General features: G+C 44.1%; 1 protein-coding gene across 3 annotated transcripts in view; it reads left to right on the plus strand.

The window, feature by feature from the left end:
* The window catches only part of LOC138282505 (acyl-protein thioesterase 1), a 558,768-nt gene extending 539,814 nt beyond the window's left edge, over positions 1-18,954 (plus strand). For 2 of the 3 annotated variants that reach the window (XM_069220170.1, XM_069220171.1), the window contains one exon: positions 18,327-18,954. In XM_069220170.1, the coding sequence (XP_069076271.1) occupies positions 18,327-18,335 (9 nt within the window). In that variant the 3' untranslated portion in view covers positions 18,336-18,954. The remainder of the gene's footprint in view (positions 1-18,326) is intronic. The other variant, XM_069220173.1, reaches the window with a different exon arrangement.
* The last annotated feature ends 8,262 nt before the right edge of the window (positions 18,955-27,216 follow it).

Raw genomic sequence — 27,216 nt, forward strand, 5'->3', positions numbered from 1 at the left:
CTGATAAGGCAAATGTCTGTATTTCTCTATACAAGGCTGGACACATAAATTATCATACAACATTTACTGACCATGAAATGTATGCCTAAGCATTCAAGAATACTTTTAATGTTCATTTAAAATAATGCTAATCTAGCACTGCTGTTCTTCGGGTTAATTGATGTTTTGCAAACAAGCGGAAGAATTGCGGAACTGCTTTTATTAAAATAATTGAATATTCTGATGACTTCCATTTGTTTGTGCTTTTACATACAATTCCCCTTCTTCCGAACTTGTGGCGTGCCTTTACCAGAGTCACTGGCCATTGTTCCCCCAACTTTTCATAGATTAAACATGTTAATACATGTGCTCCTGTCAGTGACTTTTTCTTAATGACAAACTTGTAATTCTGAACTTTTTTTTTAACTGGCTTATTATTGTCTTGTTTCCTTTCAGGACTTGGATACTTTTTCCTACTCTCCTCCCTCACCCCATATCTTTTTTAAATGGGTCCCTTGGTGCAGTTATGTGCCTCTTTTTGATGATCCAGCATTTTCTTCATTTTAGACTTCTTTGGCAAATACATTTCTTTGAGGAAGTGCTTGAGATGGCCGTAGATGGATTCTTAGGCTGGATCTAAGTGCAGGCTGCCTTTAGCAACCTTATTTCTGGTCCATGACCAGAATTGCCCTTTGGCAATACAAGGATGAATGTGTAGAATGGCTTTAGAAGTCTTACTCTATAAACCGACCACAGCCTGTTGGGTCCTTGGAGATGGAGCTGCCAAATGCAAATATAGCCTATCCTCACCTATCATTTAAAAATGATTTGTCAAGGATGTTACTTAATGTATCAGTGCTATATGTTTTTTCTTCCATGTCTAAAGTAAATTAATGGAATTTGCAATATGGCCTGTCTCAAGGCTGCAAAAGTTTACATTTTTGTCATACTTTTCTAAAGGCCTTTCCCAAGTAAGGTAATGATACTATACAAAATGTGACTATGAAAGAAGTACGCTGGGGGCTCTGCACATGGGTTGTCTATTCAGTGCTTATGATTATCAATGGATATTTCCTGTGAGAGAAATGGTTTGTGTGTGTGTGTGTGTGTGTGTGTGTGTGTGTGTATACACTTATTTCAACCTCTTCTGACACAGATGTACTTAATACCTCTATGACTAGTGTCAAAACTGCAGCAAATTAAGGAGGGTTTCACGTCACTTAATTCTGAGTTCTTCAGTCTCTTCCTGTTTTGACTATCGCGAATGGAACACCTGCTTGGGCATTGGGGCTACCAGTCTTTATGACAATGGTTCAACCAGTTTGACCATCTCTACCAACTATTTCAGTGCTGAAATGTCTATTTAGATACTGGAGCCACACAGAGGACGCCCTTTTGCGTATGTGCTCTCAATTGCAAAAGTCACTGCAGCTTTGGGGCAGAATAGAAAATGGATGTGCTTTTTTTAAGCACAGCATTGAATTTAATTTAACACCTCCTCAGCAGTTTATGGCTAGGATTTTAAGAGAAGTACTCTTTTGACCTTACTCCAGGGTACTCACTTTGGCACCATAACCCCTTTCTGTGCTTGGATGGCTGAAGAACTGTCCACTAGCCTAATCACCCATTGAGCCTTATATTTACACCTAGCAGTTAAATCAGCCAGTATTATTGAATTGACCTCTTTTGCCAGATAGCTTCTTTTAAAAACCTCTTACAATTCTAGTGCTAGTTTTACACCCTGCATTGGATCTTTGCAATCTAGGGTATTTTAAACATCTATATGGTCTGATCTGATTTTCCTTGTGGGGATTAGCAATAGATTTCTCTCTAATAAGATCACCTTTGAATGTCTACCATTGTCCTATGTCGGCAGCCTCATGGAGGTGGTGGTGGTTGTTGTGGTGTTTTCTTTTTCTTCGTGTGCGAATAAAGCAAAGACAACTCCAGGCTTGACCTTGGCAATTTGTGTTAAGGTCTCATTTTAAAATCTTTTATATGTTTTTTTAAAATTCTGGTGTACCATAAGCTGGAAGATAGCCAGGCTATATAAAGAGCTGTTATTAAAGAAGTGTGCCAGGTTTGTAGAAATTGTCAACCCACATTACACAAACTTAAAAAGTAAAAGCTTTCAGATCTGTATATTATTTCATCATAGATTCAGTCATAAGCTGGGTAGAAAAACATCTTTTTAAAGTGATGCACTTTATTTGTATATGGTTGTGAAGAGGGGGATGTTTGTCGATTTGGAACAGTCTCAGAAAATAAATGCTCTGCAAAAGTTGAGGATCACTGTGGCTGGACAATCAGACTAGATGGCTCAGTTAAGTTTCATTAGAAGGTATCATAAAGAGTGATTCAGTTGAAGGGAAGTAAAACCAAGAGAAGGGAACAGAACAGAGCAGCTGCCAACGCTTGTATTGTGGCACAAAAGGCACAGTTGCCACCAGTGGCAAATTTCTGTCCTAAAGCAAAAGGGCATACTCTGTGTGGCTCCAGTATCTAGGTAGACATTTCAGCATAGAAAAAGTTAGTAGAGAATGAAAAATTGGTTGATCCTTCATCATAAAGGCTAGTAGCCCCACTGCCCAAGCCTGTGTTCAATCCGCGATAGTCAAAACAGGAGGAAGATACTGAAGACCTCGGAAATAAGTGACATCAAGCCCTCCTCAACAATTGGCTGCAGTTGTGACACTGGTCACAGATGTATGAAGTACATCGGTGTCAGAACAGGTTGAAATAACCATTTCTCTAGCAGGATATATCCATTGATAATAATAAGCACTAAGTAGTCCACCCAGACGCCGGGCCCCCTGAGTACTTCTTTCAAAGTCACATTTTGTGTAGTATCTTCGCCTTACTTGGGAAAGGCCTTTAAGAAAAAGCGACAACTTTGTAAACGTTTACATCCTTGAGACAGACTATATTGCCAATTCCATTAATTTACTTAAAAAATTGGAAGAAGAACCATATAGTACTAATAAAATAAGTGACATTTTAAAAACATCCTTGACAATCCTTTTCAAATGACCATTGAGAATAGTCTACATTTGCACTGGCAGCTGCATCTCCAAATTATATTTCCTTTTTAAAGGGTTCAGTATTTAAGAACTTTGAGAAAGACTCAAGTATTCCCACCCATAAGGAGACTGTCTCTTTCAATGAGACCTAATCTATTTCTATCAGATTTAAGGAACCATCTTTCTGAGTCTATTCACAACTCTCCATTGCAACACCTTTCCTGGAAAGCAGTCTTTTTTAGTAGCCATCCTATCTGTTTGAAGACTTGGGGAAGTGCAGGCTCTCTTCCATCAAGCCACACACAGCATTCCACTCAAAGGGTAGTGATGATGACACATTGTTCTTTCCTTCCAAAGTCGTTTCTGATTCGCATATCAAGGCATTACACTACTCACCACCGTCCCAATTTCCTCAGCACCGATCAAGCAGTTCCTTCACTCATTAGACAAGACAAGTGTACTTCAATTCTACCTTGACATGAACACTTAGAGCCTACCAGCTCCTTGTGAATTGTGGCCGTCTTGGACCGGTTTTTATCAACCTATAAACCTTCTATTGCTAGATTGATAGCATGTTTACGAGTGATCACTTAGCAGGCGAGCTTAAAGCAAATTCCACCAGTGCTAAAGCAGTAACAAAGCATAGCTAAGGTATGTTCCCATCTCTGATATTTTGTTAGGTAGCAAATTGGAAATCTGTACACACATTTGTTAGAGCTTATTGCCTACAATTAGACGAACATACTGACGCTAGGTTGGGTCAGGAAACATTTAGAAACTTTTTCAAGTGATCTGTATGCTTACACCTATGGCCAGCATATATGTCATCTTATTCACAGTCTTTCCTGCTGCCTAGCAGCTGCGTGCTATAACTTGAGTTAGTTTGCTACCCTTTTCAAGTGTTTAACTATCAGGAAGATCTAACGAGTTGGAAGAAAAGGTTACTCGTAATCCTAGTTCTGCATTGCAGGAGTCTTCATTCAAGCCCTAAACGACCCACCTGCCTCCTCGGCTGATTAGGTGGACATTGGGAGTTAGTCATGATGCATTTTCTTAAAAATGAACTGAATGAGTTAACTGCCAATAGAGTGCATCTTGAGTAGGGAAATATTAAATGGTTCTGACACATTTTCACAGCTTTCAGTGCTTGCGTAGCAGGCTGCATTTTTTCCTTCAGTATCTACACTTTCTAGCGCTATTGCAGTGTCTTGAAATTGGTGTTTTTTGCATCCAACTTTGATAGGTCTCTAAAGGGTAATGTGGCCTCTGTTATGCTGTATTCATGTGCATACGCGAGAACCCCTTTTAGAGATCCTTGGGGCAAGTGAGTTACTGGACCCAACCATGGGTGTTTGCAGCCTTTTACTATTGATGTCCCTAGGCTGACCTGCTATGGGTCTTGAGTAACTGGGCCAAGTACTACCCCTTTGAGTACTTGACTCTGCGGTAGTGTGGGTTGAGCAGTCCAAGACTCTTCGAGGATGTGGTAGGTGTGAGTCATACACACTCAAGTACACATAGTAATGGCAAGAGGACTGTCTTGCCAAATTCATGCTTTCACATTAAATTTTTTTAGTATTTTGATGTGATGGCAAAAAGCATACTTGTCTACACACTAAATAATCCCCATAGGCTCTTAATATGGGTGTGTTTTAGCTGGCCTGGGCAGAATGCCAGAGTCTTTGTCCTGTGTAATGGGGTGGAGTTTGTAATTCCTCATTCTATACTGGAGGGGACTCCCAATAGCGGCCCATACTAATGCCCATGCAACAAAATATGACTCACCTTAACGTTCTGAGCATTTTGGTGATAAGTTTGTGAAATCACCAGGAGGTTTTTCTGTCTGGAACAGTCTAACTCAACCTGATGGCAACCAAGAGGACCGGGCACTCATTTGTGAGTTACGGTCTATGACGCTGAGGACCTGCTGTCTTTACCCCGATTATGCAGCTGCCTCATGAACCTTCGAACTGCCTGCGTCTGTGTCTGACGTCCTCAACTGGCTCCTGCGGCCATCAGTAAACGTTCCATCTGGCTTTCTCAGCACAATGAACCTCTGCAGCAATTAAGCCTGAAGCTATCCCATCATCTCACTCACCCTGTGATGTTTCGGTCTTTAAGTTGCACTTGAGTACTTACCGAACACCTGCCAAGTGTCTTGTGTCTGCCTTTTGACTTCATTTAGATGTGGAAGGCTCCTTTGGACAGTCACTACTTCTTTCCCCAGCCGTTAGCTTCCTTTAATTTTTTGTTAATGCATGCTCTAACTGCATCTTACAGCTATACATTTGTGACATACATTATCCTCCGTGCACCACCTTGAAAGCAGGCCCCTTCTTCTGTCGATTTCCAGTTTCTTTGAAAGAACTGCTTGGTAACTCTGTGCCTCTGAAGGACCTGGTCTATCAGTGCTTTGATTCAGAGTTACCACGTTGGTGTTTTGGCTCTGGCCCGTCATCAGTAGTTAACACCTGTAAGGGGAATTGATCTGATAAGTGTGCTCCCGTACACTGGAGTATCATACATGACCCAGTCTTTCCATTTAAATAGCACATACTCTAATTAGCTATAAGCATTATATGTGGGTGACTAATAGCAGAACACTTTGTTTCCTGGTTGTTGTAGTCTCCGAAGGTCCATAAGCTCTACCTCTTCTATGATCTCCCTAAGGGTATTTTTAATGCCTGGTTTGGAGCTTTTCTTGGGTGGATTCCTGGCTAGGTGGCTGTCTGTGATGCAGTTTAGATTACCTGCCCATATCAGTGTCACCTCTAGATATGGCAATGAAGTCTGCAGTACCTCTCTGAGAAACTGTTCTTCTCCATTTGTTGCATTCACATTCAACAGACACACTTTCACTCTGCCCAGTAGACCATGCATATACTATTACATACCTCCCCTTAAAGTCTGCTTTCCTTCATGCATCTGAAATAGGACACGAGTGCCTCCCCAACCCCTGATCAAGACCTCTCCTACAAAATTAGCATATGATGCAGCGTAGATCTGACCTTGCCATTCTGGCTTATTCGTTCTTCATCATGAAGTGGGTCTTCTGCCACATCATTATTGTTACACCTTACCTCTTCAAATGTGCATTTATTCTTAGCGAATAGGCATGGGTTTCAGCCCCCTCACATTCCAAGTTACAATCTATATATTTTTCTGCATCATAGTGATGTTGTGACACCTTTTCCTTTTTTAATTCTCGAAGTGGTGTTGGCAGCCTTCCATGACCCCCTTATACCAGACACCGCAGATATGATCACCCCTAACTGTTGTGCTGCTGCGTATTGTAAAAACTTGGAACTTAATTTCTTCACCCTCCCTCTCCTCTGATGGGCATCTAACTCTGAACGTATTGCAGCCTTTAACCTTTGTGCCCACCCAGGTGCTGTAGTTAACCCTTACTTAACACTTCTGCCACCAATCTCACACATCCCGTCAGAGCCTAGGTACTCATTAACTGTAATTAAGAATTAACACTGTGCTCCAGAACCAAGTTCAGGCGCACTCTTACTTATCCCCAGTTCCCTAGTCACTCCAAGCATTCATTTCAAACAGTAGGACTATGAAAATCGTTCAGGGGTCCATTCATGACCTTGTTATGTTCCCCCTCACTACAAAGCAGGGCTATTTAGACTGAAAAACCATACCAAACAGCCTTCCACGATCGTAATCATGGCTACTAAATTTTCTGTACTTTTACCAAATCCCAGTTCAAATAAAAGAACTCAATAATTCAGCTCCCCCTCTTCTCGTAAGATATTATATAGTATCAACTACCAGTTCTTCATTATTTTACTGCACTCCTGCAAGTAAAGTGCTCTTAGGTGGTTTATGCAACTGTTTCGCCTCCTCAGCAAATTTGCCATCTTCTTGTACTACAATATGGATCACCTGCTAAACAGTTGTTTGTGATCCTCATGGGTTGTTAATCAACAATGTTCTTCTTTGTAGTAGCCGTCTCCATTGCTTTGTGGGTGTCTGGGCAGCTCGGTTGGGGCCATAGTCTTCTCTCATTTTGAACTAGTCCCATATTGTAAGGAAATGCCTCCTTCTTTTTTTTTTTTTTGCGTGTTCACTCCCACATTTTTGGACTGATGCTGCTGGTTTTTAGATTCTGCACTGAGGCCTGCTAACCAGATCTCAGTGCCACTGTTCTAACCCTTCAAAAAGTAAATGTTGAATTGACAATACCCAATTGTCAAGTACTAACTTATAAGTCCCTAGTATATGGCACACAAGGCATGTAAGGTAGAGTGTTGTGTGACAAAGGACAAAATGGCTCCCAGCCTGCCACTGCAGACTGGAAGGGCATTGTTTACACTGCTAGTTTGACTTTGCCATTTAAACTAATGGCAAAGCCTTAACCCTATATGCAAGTCTCCCCTAAGAAAGGCCTGTAGAGCCCTATGGCAGGGTGTTATATATTTAGGTACTACATATATATTTCATATGTCTTAACAGGAACACTTAAATTGTCGGTTTGCTTGGGAAAACTTCCCCACTAGGTAACACAGGGTTACCAACTGGCAACCCAGTCTGGCTAACTCCTGAATGGGACTATCTAACTGAGTACTGTAAGCTATCAAGTTAATTGTGGCATTGAACCTTATGTGGTGCCTAGGTCCAAATGAATGTGACAAAGTTCTGCAACTGTGAGAAAGTTGTCACTCTGTGCACCAGCTAGGCCAGTGGCCTCACAAAGGGCCTGGCCCACAGATGGCTTTCTGCCCACCTGGGGAGACATGTGAACGACGCCCAGGCTTAAGAACAAAGACAGCTGCCCCAGAGTGAGGTGTTGCCCCCTTTCCCAGGAAAGCCCTCTAGGGGTGTTAGCCCTAAAGGTGAGCTTCAAAGGGGAAGCTGCCTTTGAGGCGAAAGGTGATAACACTCCTGAGCAGGCTGCCTTTTGTTCATGTTGACAAGTTTGAGATGGGGATCCAGAGGGAATTCCAGTGCCCAAACCGGTTTTCCCATGGGCATGTAGCCCTCAGAGAGCCACACCTCTGGGGTGGGTTACCAAGCTCCTAACGACCAAAGAGGGGTCCCGACATCTTGAGATTGGCTAGAATAGTGCACTCTGGGAATGCCAGATGCCACAAATTGCAGGAAACACGTCACCAGAAGGGAAGGGCCATAGTAGCCCACTAGCTAGTGACTGTGTGGTTCATTCAGAGCACTTAACTGGGATTAATGTGGCACCCCTGGCCCCCTGGCCCTCGGAAAGCATTGGATTTGGAGAGAGGACTGAAGGACTTCCTGCTGCCCTTGAAATCGCACAAAGAGTGGCTTTTCCCTCACAAGGACTCCACATTGGGCTAGTGAAGTTTGGACGGTGCCTCTGGCTCCTGGTTCGGGGAAAACCTGTTTGCCAACCCCAGATCAAAGCAATGACTCTAAGGATCAGTTGGTTGATATCCTGAAACCAGCTCCAGGGCCAAAAGAGCTGAAGAGGCTCAAACCGGCAAGTTGGTAGCCACCGTAGAAATTAATATCCAGCCAACCGCTGGACGTCCAAAGTGATTGATCCTTGACAGCCAAAAGTTGCACAAGAGTTTGCTGGACCCAGGGGTGCCATTGAAGGCAGGATTCATCACCCAAGTAGAACACTAGCCCCACGGTGCAAGGAGACCAGTAGTCCGGCATTGGCTGGCCAGAAACTGTATCGAAGATAACTTTGTGGGACCCTGACCTCTGTGCCAAAGTCGTCCCACATCACCTGTGGACTGAAGAATAACTGCAAAGGCACCCCGTCGATCATCCTCTAACCAGAGCATCCTTGAGCATCTTTTCATTCTGTATCCTCAGCATCAGGATCACTCCATTGAAGTTTATGGTGGTCATCCTGTAAAGTTTTGAAATATACTTAAAAATGCTCTGGTGGCCAGGTAACTATCCATAGTATCCTTTCTGGCCCACTAGATCTCTGTCATGTCCAATTCTGTCACCCAAGCCGGGCTGAGTAGTCAAACTTAATCTTTCAAACTTCTAAAAAGTTTACAAACTTTTTATTGACCAATGCTTGTTTGCAGTTACATTTAAAAGTGATAGTATCTTCTAAAATCTGTTTCTTCAGAACCCTCTGCTGGATTTTGCTTATCAAGGTCTCTAAAAATTCTTCAAAATACACTATTTTTTATAAATTGGTGTCCTGGCTCTTCCGTGTTGTGACTTTATTCTGTTGTTTGGTGCTGTTAAATGCTTTACACCAAGTTTCTTTGTGCTAGTCTTGTTGCTTGAAAGCCATAGCTAGCCAGGGTTGAGCTTAAGGTTGTTCAAACGAGACCTGACGAGACCCAAGACAGTTTTTGCACGTGTGATCCCACAGTAATGCCCATGTTCATATCAAATAATACAGCCAAATCCTTACACATATTATTGCCTGGATAATCCTAAGCCTCACGCGGTAAAGTAAGGTGTATTTCAGGGTCATTCTGTTAAAATTTCTGCTTGACTTTTAAGAATGTTTTATCTGGTTGAGAAGAAAGCAGATATCCCCTTCAACTTTAACTTTAACTCTTGTAGTATACATTGTTTCAAGAACAGTAGTGGAGTGTCTCTCTGCTTTCAGGAAACACTATAAATCGAAGATTGCCCCTTCTTGAGAAACAGCAGCTTTTCATTGAATAACAAAGCAGGAGCAATGAATGGGAGAGGAGTGGTACTAAGACCAATGTGTGGAATGCTGTTGTAGGCGGTGATTGGGGGCGGGGGGCGGCTGGCTGGCTGGCTATCTGTGAGTTCCAGGACAATTTAGAACAAAATATTATCGAAACTAGAGTAAAATTAAAAGGCACAAGTGTATCCACACTGGGATTCTTTACACACTGAGTTTGCGGCCCTCCTCATTTGATGCTTACTCCCAGTCAGGGTATGAATGAACAGAATATTCGTGATGGCCCATTGCAGAGTTTTTTATTGGAAGAAAGATTCAAACACGGTTATCAGCATGATGCTTCTTTGCCAGTGCCTGGTGCCCCTTCAGAATCAATTAAGCCACTCCACCCCACCCCCCTCACCCGGCCCCAGTCTGAAGGCTTCTGCTGGTCATAGATTTACCTACTCATTCTATTTATGAAAACTACATGGGGTGGAGATGAGGCAGGAATATGCCTTCATATAACCTTGCTACATATTGCAAGCGAAAATGTGCAACTTGAGTATGCCGGGAATCCATCTGACAGACATTTTATAGATATCTGAGGAGTTTGTATTCACAGCCACATCAGTTGGATGTTACTCTGGTGCACAAAGGTGTCAGAGCTGCAGAACTATTTAAAATATCTGAGGAACGAAGGGATACCGTCCTAACTTGCCAACGGGTAGTTAATGGCAGTACTGAGAGACTAAATGAGAGTAAAGATGCAGTTTATGGCCTCCCAATTGTATACAATATGTGCACTGATTATATTCTTCTGGATGGTTTTTTGGAGACTTGCCAAGTAGCTTGACACTCAGGACTGTCTTTCAGGGAAATAATAGATTTGTTCTGTGCAAGCAAGATACATATTCACATTAAAAGTGATATTGACCACTGTCTGTATTCAGTGTAGATATCAAAATCCTCAGCAAAGTGCTGGTTGCTAGGTTGCAAGGAGTTGCTCCTGGCTTGATCCACTTGGGCCTGTCTGATTTCGTTGCACACAGAACTGTGACAGAACATGAGGACACTGGTCCATGCTATGAACCAGATTTAGGGAGCACTTGAAGACTATGCCATTTTCTTTTTGTACAATGAAAAGGCCTTTGGTAATGCAAATTACAATTTATCTTTAAGGTCCTACTTTTACTCTTTTAGTGCAGGCTGAAGACAGGCTGTCCTCTGAGGATGCACAACCGGGAAACAGTTGCAGTTGCTGGCAGGAGCTGAAGATAAAATGTTGCAGAAGTAATTTTTGCTTCTTTGTTGCAGTTTGTAGAGTTCCTGGAGGGTCCAGATGCAGTTTCTTCGATGAGAAGCCAATGTAGAGGATGCAGATGATTCCTTCTGGAGTCTTACAATCTGCATCTGAAAAACCACCCATAGGAGAGACCCCAGATAGCCCTGAAAGGGGGATTGGTCAGCTAAACAGGTAAGCACCTACCAGGGGAGGGCTCCAACGTCACCTGCTGGCACTGGCCACTGATGCTTCCAGAGTTCCCCGCCAGCTTGGAATCCAAGATGGCAAAACCCAGGTACCCTCTGGAGGAGTTCTGAGCACCACCCCTGTGGTGATGATGGACAGGGGAGTGGTCACTCCCCTTTCCTTTGTCCAGTTTTGCGCCAGAGCATGGACTGGGAGTCCCTGAACCGGTGTAGAGTGGATTATGCTAGGAGGGCACCAAATGTGCCCTTCAAAGCATTTCCAGTGGCTTGGAGGCTATCCCTCCCAAGCCTGCAACACCTAGTTCCAAGGAGAGAGGGTGTAATACCTTTGTTCTGCCTTCCTGGGTTTGAGCTTCTCAAGCAGCAGGAGGGCAGAAACCTGTCTGAGTAGCTGGGGCTGCCTGGAAAACCTCAAAAGGCTGGAATGGCAATAGTGGGGGTCCTCTAAGGAGCCCCCAGAGTGCATGGAATCATACAACCAGTGCTTGCAAAAGCCTTGGGGTATGATTCCAACATGTTTGATACCAAACATGCCTAAATTCAGAGTTACCATTATGTAGCTGGAAATAGGTAGTGACCTATGTCCAGTACACGCGTAAAATGTCGTCCCCACACTCACGAAGTCCGGGAAAATGGCCCTGTAGGTCGTGGGGGCACCTCTGCTAGTGCAGGGGTGCCCTTACACAGGTACGCAGCACCCTGCCCTCAGGGCTGAAGGGCCTGTTATAGGGGTGACTTATAAGTGAACTGGTGCAGTGTAAATGGCAGTGAAAGGGTGCATGCACCTTTTCACGCAGGCTGCAATGGCAGCCCTGCAGAAGCCTTTGCATAGGCTCCCTATGAGTGGCAAAAGATATGCTGCAGCCCATAGGGATCCCTTGGAACCTCAGTGCTCTGGATACCTAAGTACCATATACTATGGACTTATAAGGGGGCACCAGTATGCCAAATGTGGGTGAAATACTGGGTTACCAGTATGCAACAACCAAATTTAGAGGAGAGAGAGAGCATAATCAAGCACACTGACAGGCAGAAAATGGGGGTAACCATGGCAAAAAGAAGGTACTTTCCTGCAGATGTCCAAAAGAGCGCTAAAGGACAGAGGCGATTGGGCAGGTCGAATACCTTAAAGCCCAACAGTAGAAACCGAGACAACAGCAAGGCAGAGAGGGGGCTCGTTCTACTGTACCTTTGCATTCTCTCAAAAAAGACTGCAGAGAAGGAAGAGACTGGGAGAAAAAACGTCACAAACATCAGGCCAATTCCAGACGCATTTGGCTGAAACATGGACTTCGAGACCTTCGACATAAAGACCATTGACATCCAGTCCTTCATCAGCAGTCGCCATGTCATTAACTTCTTTGAAGTGTCCGTTCGGGTGATTGCTTATTTTTTTTTTTTTGCCAGTTACCAGCAAAATGTCCCAGAATGATGACTGCAGCCTCTGCCCCTCTATAAACCCTTCTACCTCCTTTGAACATTCCACCAAAGCCTGCCATGGTACAAAGGACAACATCCATGTCTTAACCTCCATACTATTACTGATTTAGACCTTGTCCCAATTCTCCAAATACAGGAAGAACCATAGACTAGAATATCAATTAGGTCTCCACCACCTCCTGATTCGCAGTCCTCTTATGTCTATATGTTCATATTCAACCTGTACTCCAACTTCTCCACTACATACCTCGCCAGTGGGTGACATCAACACATTTCATGATGTTGTTAACACAGGAGCTAACCTCCTGAACATCCAATTAAAGGTTCTGAAAAACACTGTTTCTGTCATTAGGGAAACTTAACACTTCAGAGCTATCCCCAGATCAGCTTTGCGTTTGGTACCAGGGTTCATAAAACTGTTATAATAAAAATATTTATTTAGCCAGAGGTGCAGCAGCAGCTTCTCATCCTGCCCTTTGATGGGGAATACTCTTCGGATGGCAGGTTAACCAAAAGCTGCAGAAAATATAAAGGGAGACCGATAGTGCAAAGGCCATGAGAGATTTGCAGACACTTTCTGCCCATGGCTTCTTTTGGAGATCTTAGTACCACGGAGGGGCCAACACCCCCTGTCCTGATGCCTTGACATCTTTTCAAAGGCAGCAGACCTCTCCCCACTGCTGTGTACGAGTAGTTACATGGATAATAACTCCAGGAGAAGGGGCAAAGTTGGTGCTACCAAAGGAGCTGCCCCAGCCTAACAATGACGTGCTTGCCCTAAGCCCCTGCGCCCACTTCACACCACCAGCACCGCCTTCAAGATGAGGTAGACACACTCCTTCTAAAGAGAGCTACATAGGCCGAGCGGTTAGATCAGCACATGGGGTGTACTTCCTCCTTCCTAAGAAGGATGAGTTGCCCAGGCATATTCTTGACCTCCAGCCCCTCAGCAAGTGCATCAAGGGCAGAACAATTTCCCATGGTCCCACTCCAGGAGTCATCCCACTGCTGCAGCATGGCAACTTCACGACTGCCTTCGACTTGAAGGATGCCTTCTTTGACATACTGATTCACCCCGTTCACAGACAGTTTCTCCGGTTCATGGTAAGTGGTCAGCATTATCAGTGTAAAGTGCTGTCCTTAGAGGTCACCACCATCCCCCATAATGTTAACCAATAGTCTTGCAGTCATGGCCGCACACCTGAGGTGCTCCGTCATCCACATCTTCCCTTACCTCAACTGCTGGCTAATCAGCTCAATGCAGCACCAGTGCTTGGCTCACACCCAGGCAACCATAAAACTGCTTCATGATCTAGGGTTCACCATCAGTGCCTTAAAATGCCACCTTCAGACCCTACAGGTCCAGCCCTTTCTGGGGGCATTCCTCACCTTTGCAGTAGGGAAAGCCTTCTACAGTCTAATAATAGTTAACACATTCCAGGTGTTTTCCTCTTTCTGGCACGTTGTCAGGTAACAGACCAGTCTTGCACCCCCCCTGCACGATGGCCTCTTGCATTGCCGTAGTTCCTCACGCCAGGTTATTTAAGTGTCCATTGCAGGAGTGCCTTGCAGCACAGTGGTCGTAACTTTATGGTCACTGGGAGGATCTAGTGTTTACCTGGTGCTGTGCTTTCTGCAGAAGTGGGAAACCAGCAAGCTTTTGCAGGGACGGCCCTTTATTGGTCCAGTTCCACAGGTGGGAGCAGACTTGCACAAGTTCACTGTCCAGGGTTGGTCTGTGGGCACCCAACTAATAGGGACACCACATCAACTGCCTCTAGCTGTTGACCGCCCAGCTAGCACTCAAGGCCTTCTGCTGCCACATTTGCAACAAAGTAGTCCTCATTTGTGCTATCATGCCGGCCATTTAATATCTTCAGAAACAAGGCAGAACACACTCACCACATTTGCCAACGCTGGCTCGGTACATTTGGTGGTGGCCACGCCACCCCAAAGTGCATCTGCTAGCAGAGTACCTTCCGGAAATGGACAACAACTTTGCAGACCTGTTGAGCCGCATGCTGCATCAAGTCCATGAGTGGGAAGTCCACCCAAAAATACTGTTCCTGTAATTCTGCCTTTGGGGGAGTTCCCAACGTAGATCTCTTTGCCACTGCTGAAAACGCAAAATGCTAAAGCTTTGCCTCCAGGTACCCAGACCCGCATTCCCTGGTAAATGCATTATAAGTGATCTGGTCAGGGACATTTGACTGTGATTTTCCTCCTCTCCCCCTTTTTCTATTTATGGTGCGGAGGCTCCATCAGATGTCCCTCATCCTCATCCTGGTGACTCCCACTTGGGCTAGGCAGCCCTGGTTCACCATCCTCGTCCTATCCGTGATACCACACTAGAGGCTGCCCAAACAGCTATACTACCGCATCCAGAACCAGAGGACTATTGGGCACCTGAAACTCAGGCAGCTCAGTCTTTCAGTTTGGCTCCTTAGATCTTAGTTTGGTTACCTTAACCTTCCTCCTGAGTACATAGCCTTCCTCAAGGAAGCACGCTGAACCTGCTAAGCTGCAAAATGGAGGTTTGTGCACTATGGTCTCCCCAGGCTCATTCAGCAACTTGGTGCACCCGGTCAGTACATTGTCTTCTGCCTGCTTCACCTGCAGACCTCAGGCCTTGCTTACACTTCCATTAGGCTTCACTTAGCTCCAGTGGCTGCCTACATTCAGAACAGGGAACACACCTCACTGTTCAGGGTCCCCATCATTAAGGATTTTATGGAGGGACTCCAGGGAGCTTTCCCATCAGCCCCGGTGTGGAACCTAAATGGGCCCTCCAATCAAGCCACTACACGGTTGTCCCTTACACTCTCTCCTGGAAGGTAGCCTTCCTCGTGGCCATGACTTTCCTCAGACTCCTCTGTGAGCTGCAGGCTTTACTCTGGAAGAGCCTTTTTTTTTATGAGCCCACAAGGATGGGGTAGTCCTCCGAACTAACCCTAAATTCCTAAATTAAGTGCTCTCCTCTTTCCACCTTAAGCAGACTATATAACTTCCACTCGTCCCTTTTCCAGACCATACAATCAATGTTAAAATGGCCCTCATGTACTACATAGAGATGACAAAACAATTCCATGAAACACAACAGCTTTTTGTCTCCTATTCAAAGCCATACAGGGGCTGTGCTCTCTCCAAAGCCAGTACAGCATGCCTGTTAGTCAAATGTATTCAGTCCTCTTACGTCAAATCCAACAGGCGTTTAACTATCCTTCCCAGACCCCACTCTACCTGTAAGAAAGGGGCTGCTGTCTTTTTGTTTGGGTAACATCCCCTTAGCTCACATCTGCAAAGCAGCTACGTGGTCTACTCCACACACTTTTATTAAACATTACCGTGTGGACGTGCTAGCACACCCACAAGCGAATGCTGGCCAGGCTGTACTCCGTACTTTATTCCAGTTCTATATAGCATTCTCTGGCCAGCCACTTCTTAGAGGAGAACTTGTTTACAGTCTATATACAGCATGTGTATCTACAGCTAAACATGCCACAACTGGAAAATGTTACTTGCCCTGAAAGCATCTGTTACTGGCCTGTAGTGTTGTAGATTCTCATGTGCCCACCCTGGATTTGTACCGGTTGTTGCAGATGTCTTCTCTATCTTTACCTTTATTCTCGCATGGGCATATTATGTATCACTTTGCTCCATTCCTTCCACTCCATCCCTGAGGAAAAACAATCTAAATAATAAAGCTGATACCCGTGAGCATTATCATTAATAGGTCGAGTCACTATACCTCATGAGAGGAATCTTTAGAATAAAAACAAGTTGCACAAGCCCAAAACTAGATGGCACAAGTATGTGCAGCATGTGCTTCTACAGCACAACAAGCCATGAGCAGATGCTTACAGGGTACAAATAATTTTTATTTTTCCCCCATTATTGGTCCTTGTGGTTATTTCACAGGTAAAGGTCTATAACTTGTACTTGTCCGTATTTAAATGTAGGGATACATGCCTTACTCAGATTCAGGGTCCCCGGTATTCCCAGCGCGAAATTGGCTGTTTGTAATAAGGGCCCTAATCCTTTTTTGTGAAAATCAGGATGGCTACATATGCATTCAGCTCAGACATCATCTGGTCACCATATTTGTCTGTTTAGGCATTATTCTCGAATTAGTTTTCAGTCGTCTTACTGTTAAATAATAATGAAATAATCAAATTATGACTTTTATGGCTAACACATGTAGGGATTATCCTCATTAAATTTAGTGGTCCTAGATACCCATTGAAATCCATGTGGTTGTCCTGATTAATCCATCTTTTATTAATGCATCTCTTCGTAACAAATATTAAAGAAACATAGTAAAACAGCACATTTATTAATCATCAGTGTCTAATGCTTTTCTTGTTAAGGCAGAGTACTACTATGTGTTGCGAGAGCAGACAGATAACTTGGGTAACAATACCGATAGGTCTATACTGCTGGAAAATTAAAATGTTTTTTTTTTTGGTTCAAAACGGGTATTCGTTATGCGCACAAGTCCACATCTATACAAAACAAAGAAAGTTAATTTAAATTGTGATAGTGGATAACATTATACCACCTACAGTTTGTATAGCATGTATCCTCCCTTCACTTTCCATTTAGGTGTTTCGTTAGGATGTTTCTTTGTAATCACCCTTTCACTGTTTTTATCTGCATTTAATGCTCGTGTGGCTGATTGCGAGCTTCACAACCAGCACGTGGCGGCATCTTTTAATTACATTGAGTTTAATATTTGGCATTTAGTTCCATAACTTACCACAGGGTGTTGCAAACTTACCCCTAGTCCATGGCACTGCCATTTTCCGAATCATACTCTTTGTGAGGTGTTCAATAAGTCATTGCCAACGTTGTTGACACCTAGAGGGAAGAAAATTGTAGCTTTGTAGTACATGTCCTACTATTCATGAAAATGGAGAACAAGTGTGGGGAGACGCAGGCGTTTGAGCAACATACAGGGTGTGCCCAGGATCAGACACCGATCCTGCTCTTCCTCGCCCTCTGATTGCATCTTTTCATATTCACAGTGATTGACCTCTATACTCTGGAATGCTTAGGGGACTGTTCTGCGTTGCTTGTCATGCAGTACATTATGAATGATGTCAGGCTTCTTTAGTCAGAACGTCAGTTCAAAACGAAGCTGGAAATAACTGAATGGTGTAATTAAACACAGTGTGTATAATCTGTGAAGCCTAAAACTAATTTGGAGGAAGTGAAGAGGGTAATAGAGAAAGGGGGATATGAGGGAGCAAGGATAGTAGGCTGGGGTTGACGGATAAAGATTTCTGGTATGTATTTTGTTCCATACCTCTCTCATATGCTCCATCATAGACCAGATCTATCATCCCCGCGGCAGGGGTGTACAAACAACTATTTTGAAGAGGATCTTGTGCAGATTATTTAAAAGTTGAGTCTATGCCCTTCGTCCTCTACGGTTCTGTAGAAACGCCTTCAGTTGTCACAGAACGCACAATTATTTATTTATACATCATGTGAAAGATCTTGGTGTATACTCTATCTTTTTCCTAACATTGTTCTACCTCCAAGTATGTTCATGTTTTAAAGTGTTTTTGTCAAATACTGCCAAGAAGGTCCTGAGCCTAATAAGCGAATTAACATGCTTAGTACCTATTCGGATATAAGTTCATGAGTTTTGAGTGTGGCATTTGTTAAACTTGTCTACGTGTAAGTACAACTCCCCTAATACTGTAACTACTACTATCATTATATATCCCCTCAAAGCAATATTCCATTGTTAAGTGTTTGCATTCATCAATAAAATGTTTTTTCTCTCTCTGCAGTTCTGCTAAAATGAGATGGAAAGACAACCGGACCAGTCTGGGGATGCATTTTTGTAATTAGCTTTAAAAAATTAGGCTGAACACCTAGTTTTAAGAACGGAACAAGAGTATTTTGAATCAACATTCATACCCCCAATAAATGTGTTTTTAAAGCAATCATCACTTTCATAAATGACCTTCCTGTAATGGGTAGTAAGTAGGAAGAGTGCCCAATTTTGTGGTGTATGTGTAAGAATATTTTTTTCCTTTTTTATAAGTGTATTAACATTAAACTTTTATCAATTAATTTGTACCAGTTTTTGTTTATTTTATTTCTTTCTCTGGTGCAAAAGTGGTTTCAGAAATCCAGCCCACAAAGTGGAAAAATGTTCATATGGTTTCAAATAATTGCCATAGGTATTGCCAGGCTTTCATGTTCATATTGTACCCTTTCATATTACCTAATAATTGTTCAGTTAAGACCTTAATTCGACTAGATCACTGTATTGTCCATGAGTCTTGTTGTAACTAGTGCGCTTTCACAAATGAATTCTTTAATTTCGTGATTTAGTGAAAGACTGTTTGATCTTGCCATTTGATTGACCCATCAAGACTAGAAGATATTATTAAAGTGGATCTTTTCTTACCATTTTTGTTCTTATTTGTGTGCATTTTCTATAGGTACCTTGATCAAGTCACCATCTAAACTAACTTTCAAATAAGGCATACTGTCAGTTGAGATTTTTTTAAATTTAATTTATCTTTGACACAGAGTAACAGAAATGTTTAACATTCAATTGAAATCAAAATATGAGTGATGTTACGAGAATGGCTTTGACTGAACAAATAATGTACTACTTGTATCTAAGACTGGAGACCCCCAAGTTCTGCACAGATCGCCTTAACGTCTGTAAATCTTCACATTATCTTTCTACCCCATCAATACACCCATCATTGCTTCTAAGCAGGCTCCCATTCCCTCTCCGTCAGCCTATATAAGATTGGATGGGCACGCTAGTGTCGAACATCATCAACCAATTTAATTAATCAGCCAACTTATAGTAAAGCCACAGCAGCATTTAAACTAGTTAATCCGTTGATTTTTTTTTTTTTTACATAGATCTTACAACTGCCTTCTTTTGTTGCCAAGTTGTTACTTCCACTTAATTTGGCTGTGCTGGAGCCAGTTCTGGCTGCCTGTCAAACATGTTTTTGGGCCCAGCAGTACAAAGGCAAATTAAACCTGCTCCTGGTGACCTCATTCTTGGCCGTTCATGCGTTGCCAGGTAGCCTGCTTGCGCCTGCTTTGCTCTCCAAGCTAAATTTGATTGCTTTTCCCATTGCTCTTTCACACAGGTAGTCAAAATGTCTTGAAGCAGTCTTGAAGATGTTTGCATCTGGCAGTCTCACTTTCCATACAACATGCCTAGTAGACCACTGTGTCAATCCTTTGAGAGAATTGGTCAGACTAGTTGTTGCGAGCCTACTGGGCCACACTGAAGCAATTTCAGATTCGATCATTGAAGGATTGAGTACTTCAAGCAGCACTTTCAGTATGGTTTCTGCAGATACAGTAACTTGGTCTATGGGCCCCCAGTGTAAATTTGACCACTTTGTCCAGTTGTTTCTAAGGGCATTTTGAAAAATGTTCAGGTCACCCTGATGGGCATGCCCTTCAGTGGAGAACAGCCTTTGAGTGAAAAGTCAGGCTCCTCCCAGGAATGCGTCAAGAATAGCAGGGCTATGGTTTGTTCACTGGACCTGTCCTCACTGGAGAGGCAGGCTGCATCAGCAATACAGTCCAAAACAAAATCCAGGGCTATTCCAGAACTAAGCAATCCCAACAGAGACAGTCTACACATCTAGTACAGACACCTCAGCAAATGTACTTCTCCGTTCATGGCAGGGGTCACTAGCAACTGATCTAATTCGGTGTTCTACTGGATCTACTTCCTTAAAACCTCCGACTCACCCTTTCCCCCATTTAAGTCACCGTCTTCCAGAAATAGGGGCCTTAGTAGGCACTATTTCTGGAAAAAAGTGTAAGATTCCACCTGTCCTATTTTTGGTCCTCGAGACTGAAATTTGAGGGCTTTAGTTGGCACCATTTCTGGAAGAAAAGTATAAGATTCCTCTGCCCTGATTTGTGGTCCTTGAGGACTAATATTAGAGACCAGTACTGACTCGAGGCTCACAAATGCCTCATTGCTGGTCTGGAGAGCCCATCTGGGCCACATGATGTCCCTGGGTCTTTGGTCTGCAACTCTGCATCCATCTGCACATAATTATGTTATAGGTGTAATTAGTTTGCCTTACAATCAAGGCATTTCTCCCTTCACAAGGGAAAGCTATTCATAACTGGTTGGTCAACACCAGCACTCTTCATAATATCAGTTGACAGGGTAGTGTAGCATTGTTGACTCTTGGTTGGAAGATGAGTGTAATGTGGCAATGGGTGAGATAATGGGGATTTTCCTGGTGGTGCTGCATCTGTTGGGGTTCCTCACCATAGGAGCAGACTTCTTTTGTTGGAGGACAATGAGTGGGAGCTACACCCGGTTGCACTATAGGAGGTTGTTTCCAGACTGGCGTGTCAGTCTATGATTCTCTTCACCATGGCCTACTGAAAAATCACTTCCTGAGTATCTTTCATGGTCCTCTTCCTCACATGCTGTTTCAATATGAAGTCCTGCCTCAGACCTGTCCTTTATTTGAGTTATGGCCTGGGCACCGTCCTCCACTGTTAACTGTCTAAAACGTTCTTCTTGAAATATTATGGACTAGGTATGCTTCCAATATCTGAGCTCTTCTCTCTTACACGCATCCTCATTCTCTCACTCATTCGTAGTGTATAAGAAGTGGAAAGATAAAAAAGAGCAATTAGCTCTTTATGCTGCCAGCCACAGAACTTCTCCAGAGAATTTCTTCAAAGACATTAAAAGACAAAAAATAAAAAAAATATTACTTGCCACATGCACAATACCAAAGCCTACATAATGGGATGAGGGGTGAGCCCATTCCAGCCACTGTTCATTTAGTTTGGCAATCGCAAGTTCGTAGACTTTCTATTTAAAAAAAATAATAATAATCTGATAGACTTCTAGTTGCAGGTTCCCTACCTTGAATTTCCCCCAGGCATCAGACTGGATCCAGAGATTTTTCTTCGAGTAATACCTTTGCACGTCATCAGGTGGCGTCAGTTGACTCTAAGTCTGTTGTGATCACCGTGATAATGTTGCAGTCGTATATAGGCACCACCCCCTCGCACTGATGTCAGTTCTTTTCTTTCCACGCCAGGCACAGATTGTATTGAATTGTATTGAATTATTTATAGAGCGCATTCCGGCGGGAGCATCGAAGCGCTATGCAAACCTTAAATGCAGAAAAGGTGAATACAGAAAGAAACTGCTAATTAGTTTGCGAAGAGCCAGGTTTTCAGGCACTTCCTGAAAGCCAGATGATTCCGTATTTGTCGCAACGGAAGCGGCAAACCATTCCAGAGTCTGGATGCTTGCACCGAAAAAGTGCGATCTCCTCATCTCGCTTTTTTGCAGCGTGGGACCTTGATCATAAGTCTAGAAGCTGATCTCCGAAGTCTCGGAGATTGATAAAACAAAAAAGTAGTTTTTAAATAGTCACATCCTAATGACTGAAGTGCTTTATGCGTAAGGCAAAATGTCTTAAACATAATTCTCTTCCTGATTGGGAGCCAATGGAGGGATGCCACACACCTAGAAGCAGAGGCAAAATGGGGCATATTTAAAGTTAGGCGGGCCCCCGCATTCTGGATAGACTGTAATTTATCGAGAGAGGACTTATTAGCATTAAGCAGTAAAGAATTACAGTAATCTAGTCTAGAGGTGACCAACGCCAAAACCACCGGGCGTCTAAGGTCTTCCTCCAGAAGGTGAAGAATTTTCTTGAGAGTTTTTAGTGTCCAAAAACAAACCTTAACCAGCTGATTGATCTGTGGTTTAAAAGACAGTAAATCGTCAAACATAATACCCAAATTTTTGGCGGCTGATACCGGTGAAGGGCAGCCTCCGCACACGGGTGGCCACCAGTTATTATCCCAAGGGGACTCTTTACCCCCCAAGTACATGATCACTGTTTTGTCCCCATTAAGTTTCAACCAGTTGCAGGTCATCCATTTATTAATAGCTGTCATACAGCAGTTCAAATTTTCCTTTGAGTCCTTCATATTATGTGAAATAGGCACAATCAGCTGAGTATCATCTGCATACGAGACGAACTGAGCCCCAAATGAGCGCACCAGATTAGATAATGGTGACATATAAAGATTAAAAAGTGTCGGACTAAGGGAGGAACCCTGCGGGACGCCGCAGGGTAGTTGGAAAGGAGAGGCCTTATAATCCCCGCATGCTACCGTTGTGGTTCGGTCCGACAAAAAAGAACTAAGGATCTGCAAGGCCTTCCCTCTTACTCCAACTTGGGCAAGCCTGTTACATAGAATAGAGTGAGAAATGGTGTCAAAAGCTGCTGAAAGATCTAGTAAAACGAAAAACGAACCCTCACCCCCGTCACCTCTTCTCCGGATCATATCTGAGGTGGAAATCAGAGCCGTTTCCGTGCTATGATCTCCCCGAAAACCATGCTGCGAGGGGTCTAATTCCCCATTCTCCTGTAGAAAAGCAGACGGCTCCTGATTAAGATGTTTTTCAAATATTTTAGAAATCCCTGGTAGTAACGAAATAGGGCGGAGATTAGACAGATCTGTCACATCTTTCCCTGCTTTGTTAATGAGTGGGAAGACGGTGGCCTGCTTCCAGATAGCCGGAAAGATTCCTTCCTGGAGAATCTCTGCATACACCGGTTCCAATGCCTCGGCCATCATCTGGGGGGCTAACTTAAGTACCCGAGGAGGACAAAGATCTGTAGGTGCCCCTGATTTAAGGGTCAGAAGAGAATCTCTAATTACATTTACGGAGAGCGGCTGAAAAATATCTAAAGTGTTCAGAGGTTTAACCGTACATACGGAACCTATGTTCACATCCTCTGTCCCAACAGGGAGTGAGGGACTAAAATTATTTAGCAGATTAATGATTTTGTGATGGAAGAAGTTAGCCACTGACTGACAGAATTGCTCTGAGTTCTCCAAGGGGGTAGCTGCTACAGGCGGAGTGGTTAAAGTGCGCACTGTCTTAAAAAGTTCCCTCGGGGCATTCAAGGCCCCCCTAATCTTTTTGGAAAAATAAGTCATTTTAGCTAGCTTTATGGCTATTTTATAATTCTTCAGGGATTCCATCGGAGGACCTTTTTCAAGAGAGGATTTATTCAAAAGCCATTTTCTCTCTTGCTTACGATAATTTCTTTGTAAGATTTTCAGTTCCTCAGAGAACCAGGGGGCAGAATAAGTCAGATGGTCATTAAAATTAGATATAGTCCGGGGAGCAAGCTCATCAATGGCCCTTTCCAGGCCGTATTCAAAACTCTCTAGTTTAGAGCCACCTAATGTCTCAGCCATGTCCCAGCCTGTTTTCAAGGCCTGAGGGAAATTGTTTTTATTAATCTTAAACCATGGTCTTTTTAAGGACATGTTGACTAAGGGTCTAACTGGAGGGAGAGGCCAAGCTAGCGTAAAAGATTGTAAGAAATGGTCAGAACAGTCTACTTCCCGAGATTCCCTCCTAGAGATCATGCCAGGCCTAGAAAAAATAGCATCTAGCCTATGGCCTGCTCGATGAGAAGGTATGCTATCTCCAGAGAGCCAATCCAGGCTCTGCATGAAGTTCATAAAATCTACCATGCTAGGGGTCCTCAAAATCCTCTAAGTGAAGATTGAAATCACCAAGAACCAGGGCATTCTTGACTAGCAGCAATGGTTCCACCATAGATGGCCATGCTGCCAGAAAGCTATTTTTGGGGCCAGGAGGTCTATACAACAGCAAGCCTTCAAAGTCCTGGCTGTTCTGGGTTTTAATTTTAAAATAAGAGCTTACACAGGTCTGGATATGGCCCTTCTGTTCCTCTAATGTGCAGCTCAGTTCCTCTTTAAAAATAATGGCGAGCCCTCCCCCTCTTTTTCCTGTTCTATCATGTCTTACATAAGAGAAACCTGGAGTGGAGGCAGTAAGGAAATCTGGAATAGTCTTCACAGGCCCATGTCTCAGTGACAAAAAGACAGTCCAAATTGTCAGTCTTAATCAATTCACTTCAAAAGCATGTTTCACCAGGGAACGGGCATTAATCAACCCCCATACCATCCTGTGTCTGGGAGACTTAACATTCCTCCGTGCGTCAGAGCTAACTACCTCTTCTAAGTGAGTAGCGGCTTTCCAGGGACAGTGTTCACCACTCTGACTTAAGACCTCTGCCAGGTCAAAGCACCTACAGTTAGCTTCCCTGGGGTTTTTATTTAAGTAGCGCAAGTCAAGATTGGAATATTTAATCAGCTGTTTTGGTCCATAGTGACCGGCCCCCAGCCCCGTCTGGGCGCAGACGGGCTTGCCTTAGGCGTGCCTTCAGCGCGTCCGCTTTCCTTGCAGCATTTATACAGAATGGCCCCCAGAGACCCCGGTAACAATACACGTCAGCAGACAACTAGACTGCTGACCTCCGAATCCAGTGCCCACACAGAAGGTCTGCTGCTAAAAGCCGCTAAGGAGGTGGGCTCTTACACACCCAAACCTCACAGCAGGCAGCAACACCCGGCAGGACCAGGTGAGCACTCTGCACACAATTATTCAAAAAGCTGTTTAGAAAAGCACACCGTGGCTATTTAATTCCAGCCCTCCTCTGCCTTCCCTTTTATAAGCCCCCTTATAAAAACGCCGAATCCAGCAAAATATACGTCAAGAAGAACCCCCAGCAGATTTATAAAAAGACTCCAAAAACACTAAAAAACCCTGGAGATGTACAAATAAATAAATAAACAGTTTTAAAAAGATAAAGCACCAATTCTCACAATTCGATGCTGAGAAGAGCCACCCTTGGTAATTTTTTGACTAACTTCGACCTTTTTGTTGGCATATTTTATTTCTTTTGAACTTTAGTGCATTGAGGGGAGGTCACGGAAGACCGGGTTCAAACAGTGTGACTCCTGTCACCGAATGATGTCGGTGAGGTTTCCGCACCTTGTGTGCTTGTGGTGTCTGGGGAAAGACTAAGTCGTGCTGAGTGCTTAGCCATGAACCCGAAGGCTTTGAGGGAGCAGTCCCTAAAGCTCATGGCGGACCGACGCTCGCCTCCGTATCACTCGTGGTCTCGTTTGAGAGGAAGGTCACAAGACTGTTCAGAGCCATCACCACTCCTCGTCTGATTCCAAATCTTTGGGACACTTGAGTCATAAAAAGAAGTCAAAGAAGGCCAAACATTCTTTGATTTCACCCAGTCGCTCGGCTGATGCAACACGGGACGAGCATTGATGCTCTAGGCCTCTGTCTGTGGATCCTTCTTCTGGGTACACTCCACACCTCACTGACTTTCCTGGAGCGAGAGCCACCCCTGCCCAGCTGAGGAGATTTGAGGCCAGGTGCCTTATCTTAGGGCTGACCGACCACCCTTTCAGCACCTTTGGTGCCGGGAGGATAGGATGGGGGTGCTACTCGGGTGGCCCCCTCACGATCAATTGAGATCCATGCAGAGGGCAGTCGTGCCACCACGACTTTCCCCGGCACTGGAAAAGACGTCGACCCTCTGAACGCCATTTGGGCCCACAATCGACGTCGACCCAATCCTGATTCCTATGAGCCAGAACAGCATCGCTCAATGCCGGATCCAACTTTGATGGGGTCTTCTCACCCCCGGTTAGATTCTGACCCTTTTTAGGGTCGAGCCTGCGTTGCATGCTTATCGCAGCGAGATGCTTTAGTATTTAGAAAAGGGCTTGGAGCACTGTCAACTTCACGTCAGTGTTTTTTATTGGTTCGTGGGCTTGCCTAATAAAATCTACTTGCTTTAATTAGTCGAAGGCACATAGACGTCATGCCTTTTCCGGTAGCTAGCCCTCCTCGTGCGCAGCGACCAAGTACAGAAAACATGCGAGGCTCGCTGTTTTCCATTGGGCTCGTGGACTTTTTTCTCTTAATTACGAGCGCGATCTTGCTTGCCAGAAGTCGAGCGCTTTACATAGTTAATTTCACTTTTTCGGGTTATGTACATAAATGCACTTTTGCCCGATAGGTGAAAAGTCGGGTTAGGAGTTTACAACGCGATCAGCTCTAACATGAGCAAACGTGAGACCCGTTGCATTGTAAATGCTTGTTTATTATGAGTACGAATGCAGGGAAGGTTTGGATGGGTCGCTGAATGCTCTGGAATACCAGCTCGACAACCCTGAATTGGACTGGGCACAGGAATTGGGCGAGGCTAGTAGTCTGAATACTTCTCCAGACGCTGGCATGCTTTCTCCCCCTACCATGGCTATGGCGGAAGGAGCATCATATTTTATGGCGATCAGTAGAGCAGCTGAGGTCCTCGGCCTCGAGTTACCTTCTGTGGCAGTCAGTACTTACCTCCTGACTTAGGTGCTTCAGCCTGGGGCTCCACTTCAGGACTCTTTACCCTTCAATGAAGCCCTCACACGTCTTTCTCAACACCTGGTTCAGACCCAGCACAGGGTCTCCTGTGAATAGGACAAACGTCCGCCATCGGCCTGCACGGAGCGACCCTAAATTCCTGTCAACACCCTATGTCTGAGCACCTTGTCTTGCAGGCTTCATCATCTGGTGCATTCCCATCTGCACCCCCGGATAGGGAATCAAAAAGACTGGATCAGCTTGGGAAAAATGTTTTCTTCCTCAAGTCTGGCATTGTGGTCCATGATCACAGCATGCCTCCTGGGCGGGTACACCCATTCCTTATGGTATACGGTCGCACGGGTGTAGCAGCAGGTCCCAGAGGAGGCCCTAACCATCATCTCCCAAGCCGTTTCTAATACGAGGGATGTGGC

Source organism: Pleurodeles waltl, chromosome 2_2 (assembly GCF_031143425.1).
Source record: "Pleurodeles waltl isolate 20211129_DDA chromosome 2_2, aPleWal1.hap1.20221129, whole genome shotgun sequence".
Classification (NCBI taxonomy): Eukaryota; Metazoa; Chordata; class Amphibia; order Caudata; family Salamandridae; genus Pleurodeles; species Pleurodeles waltl.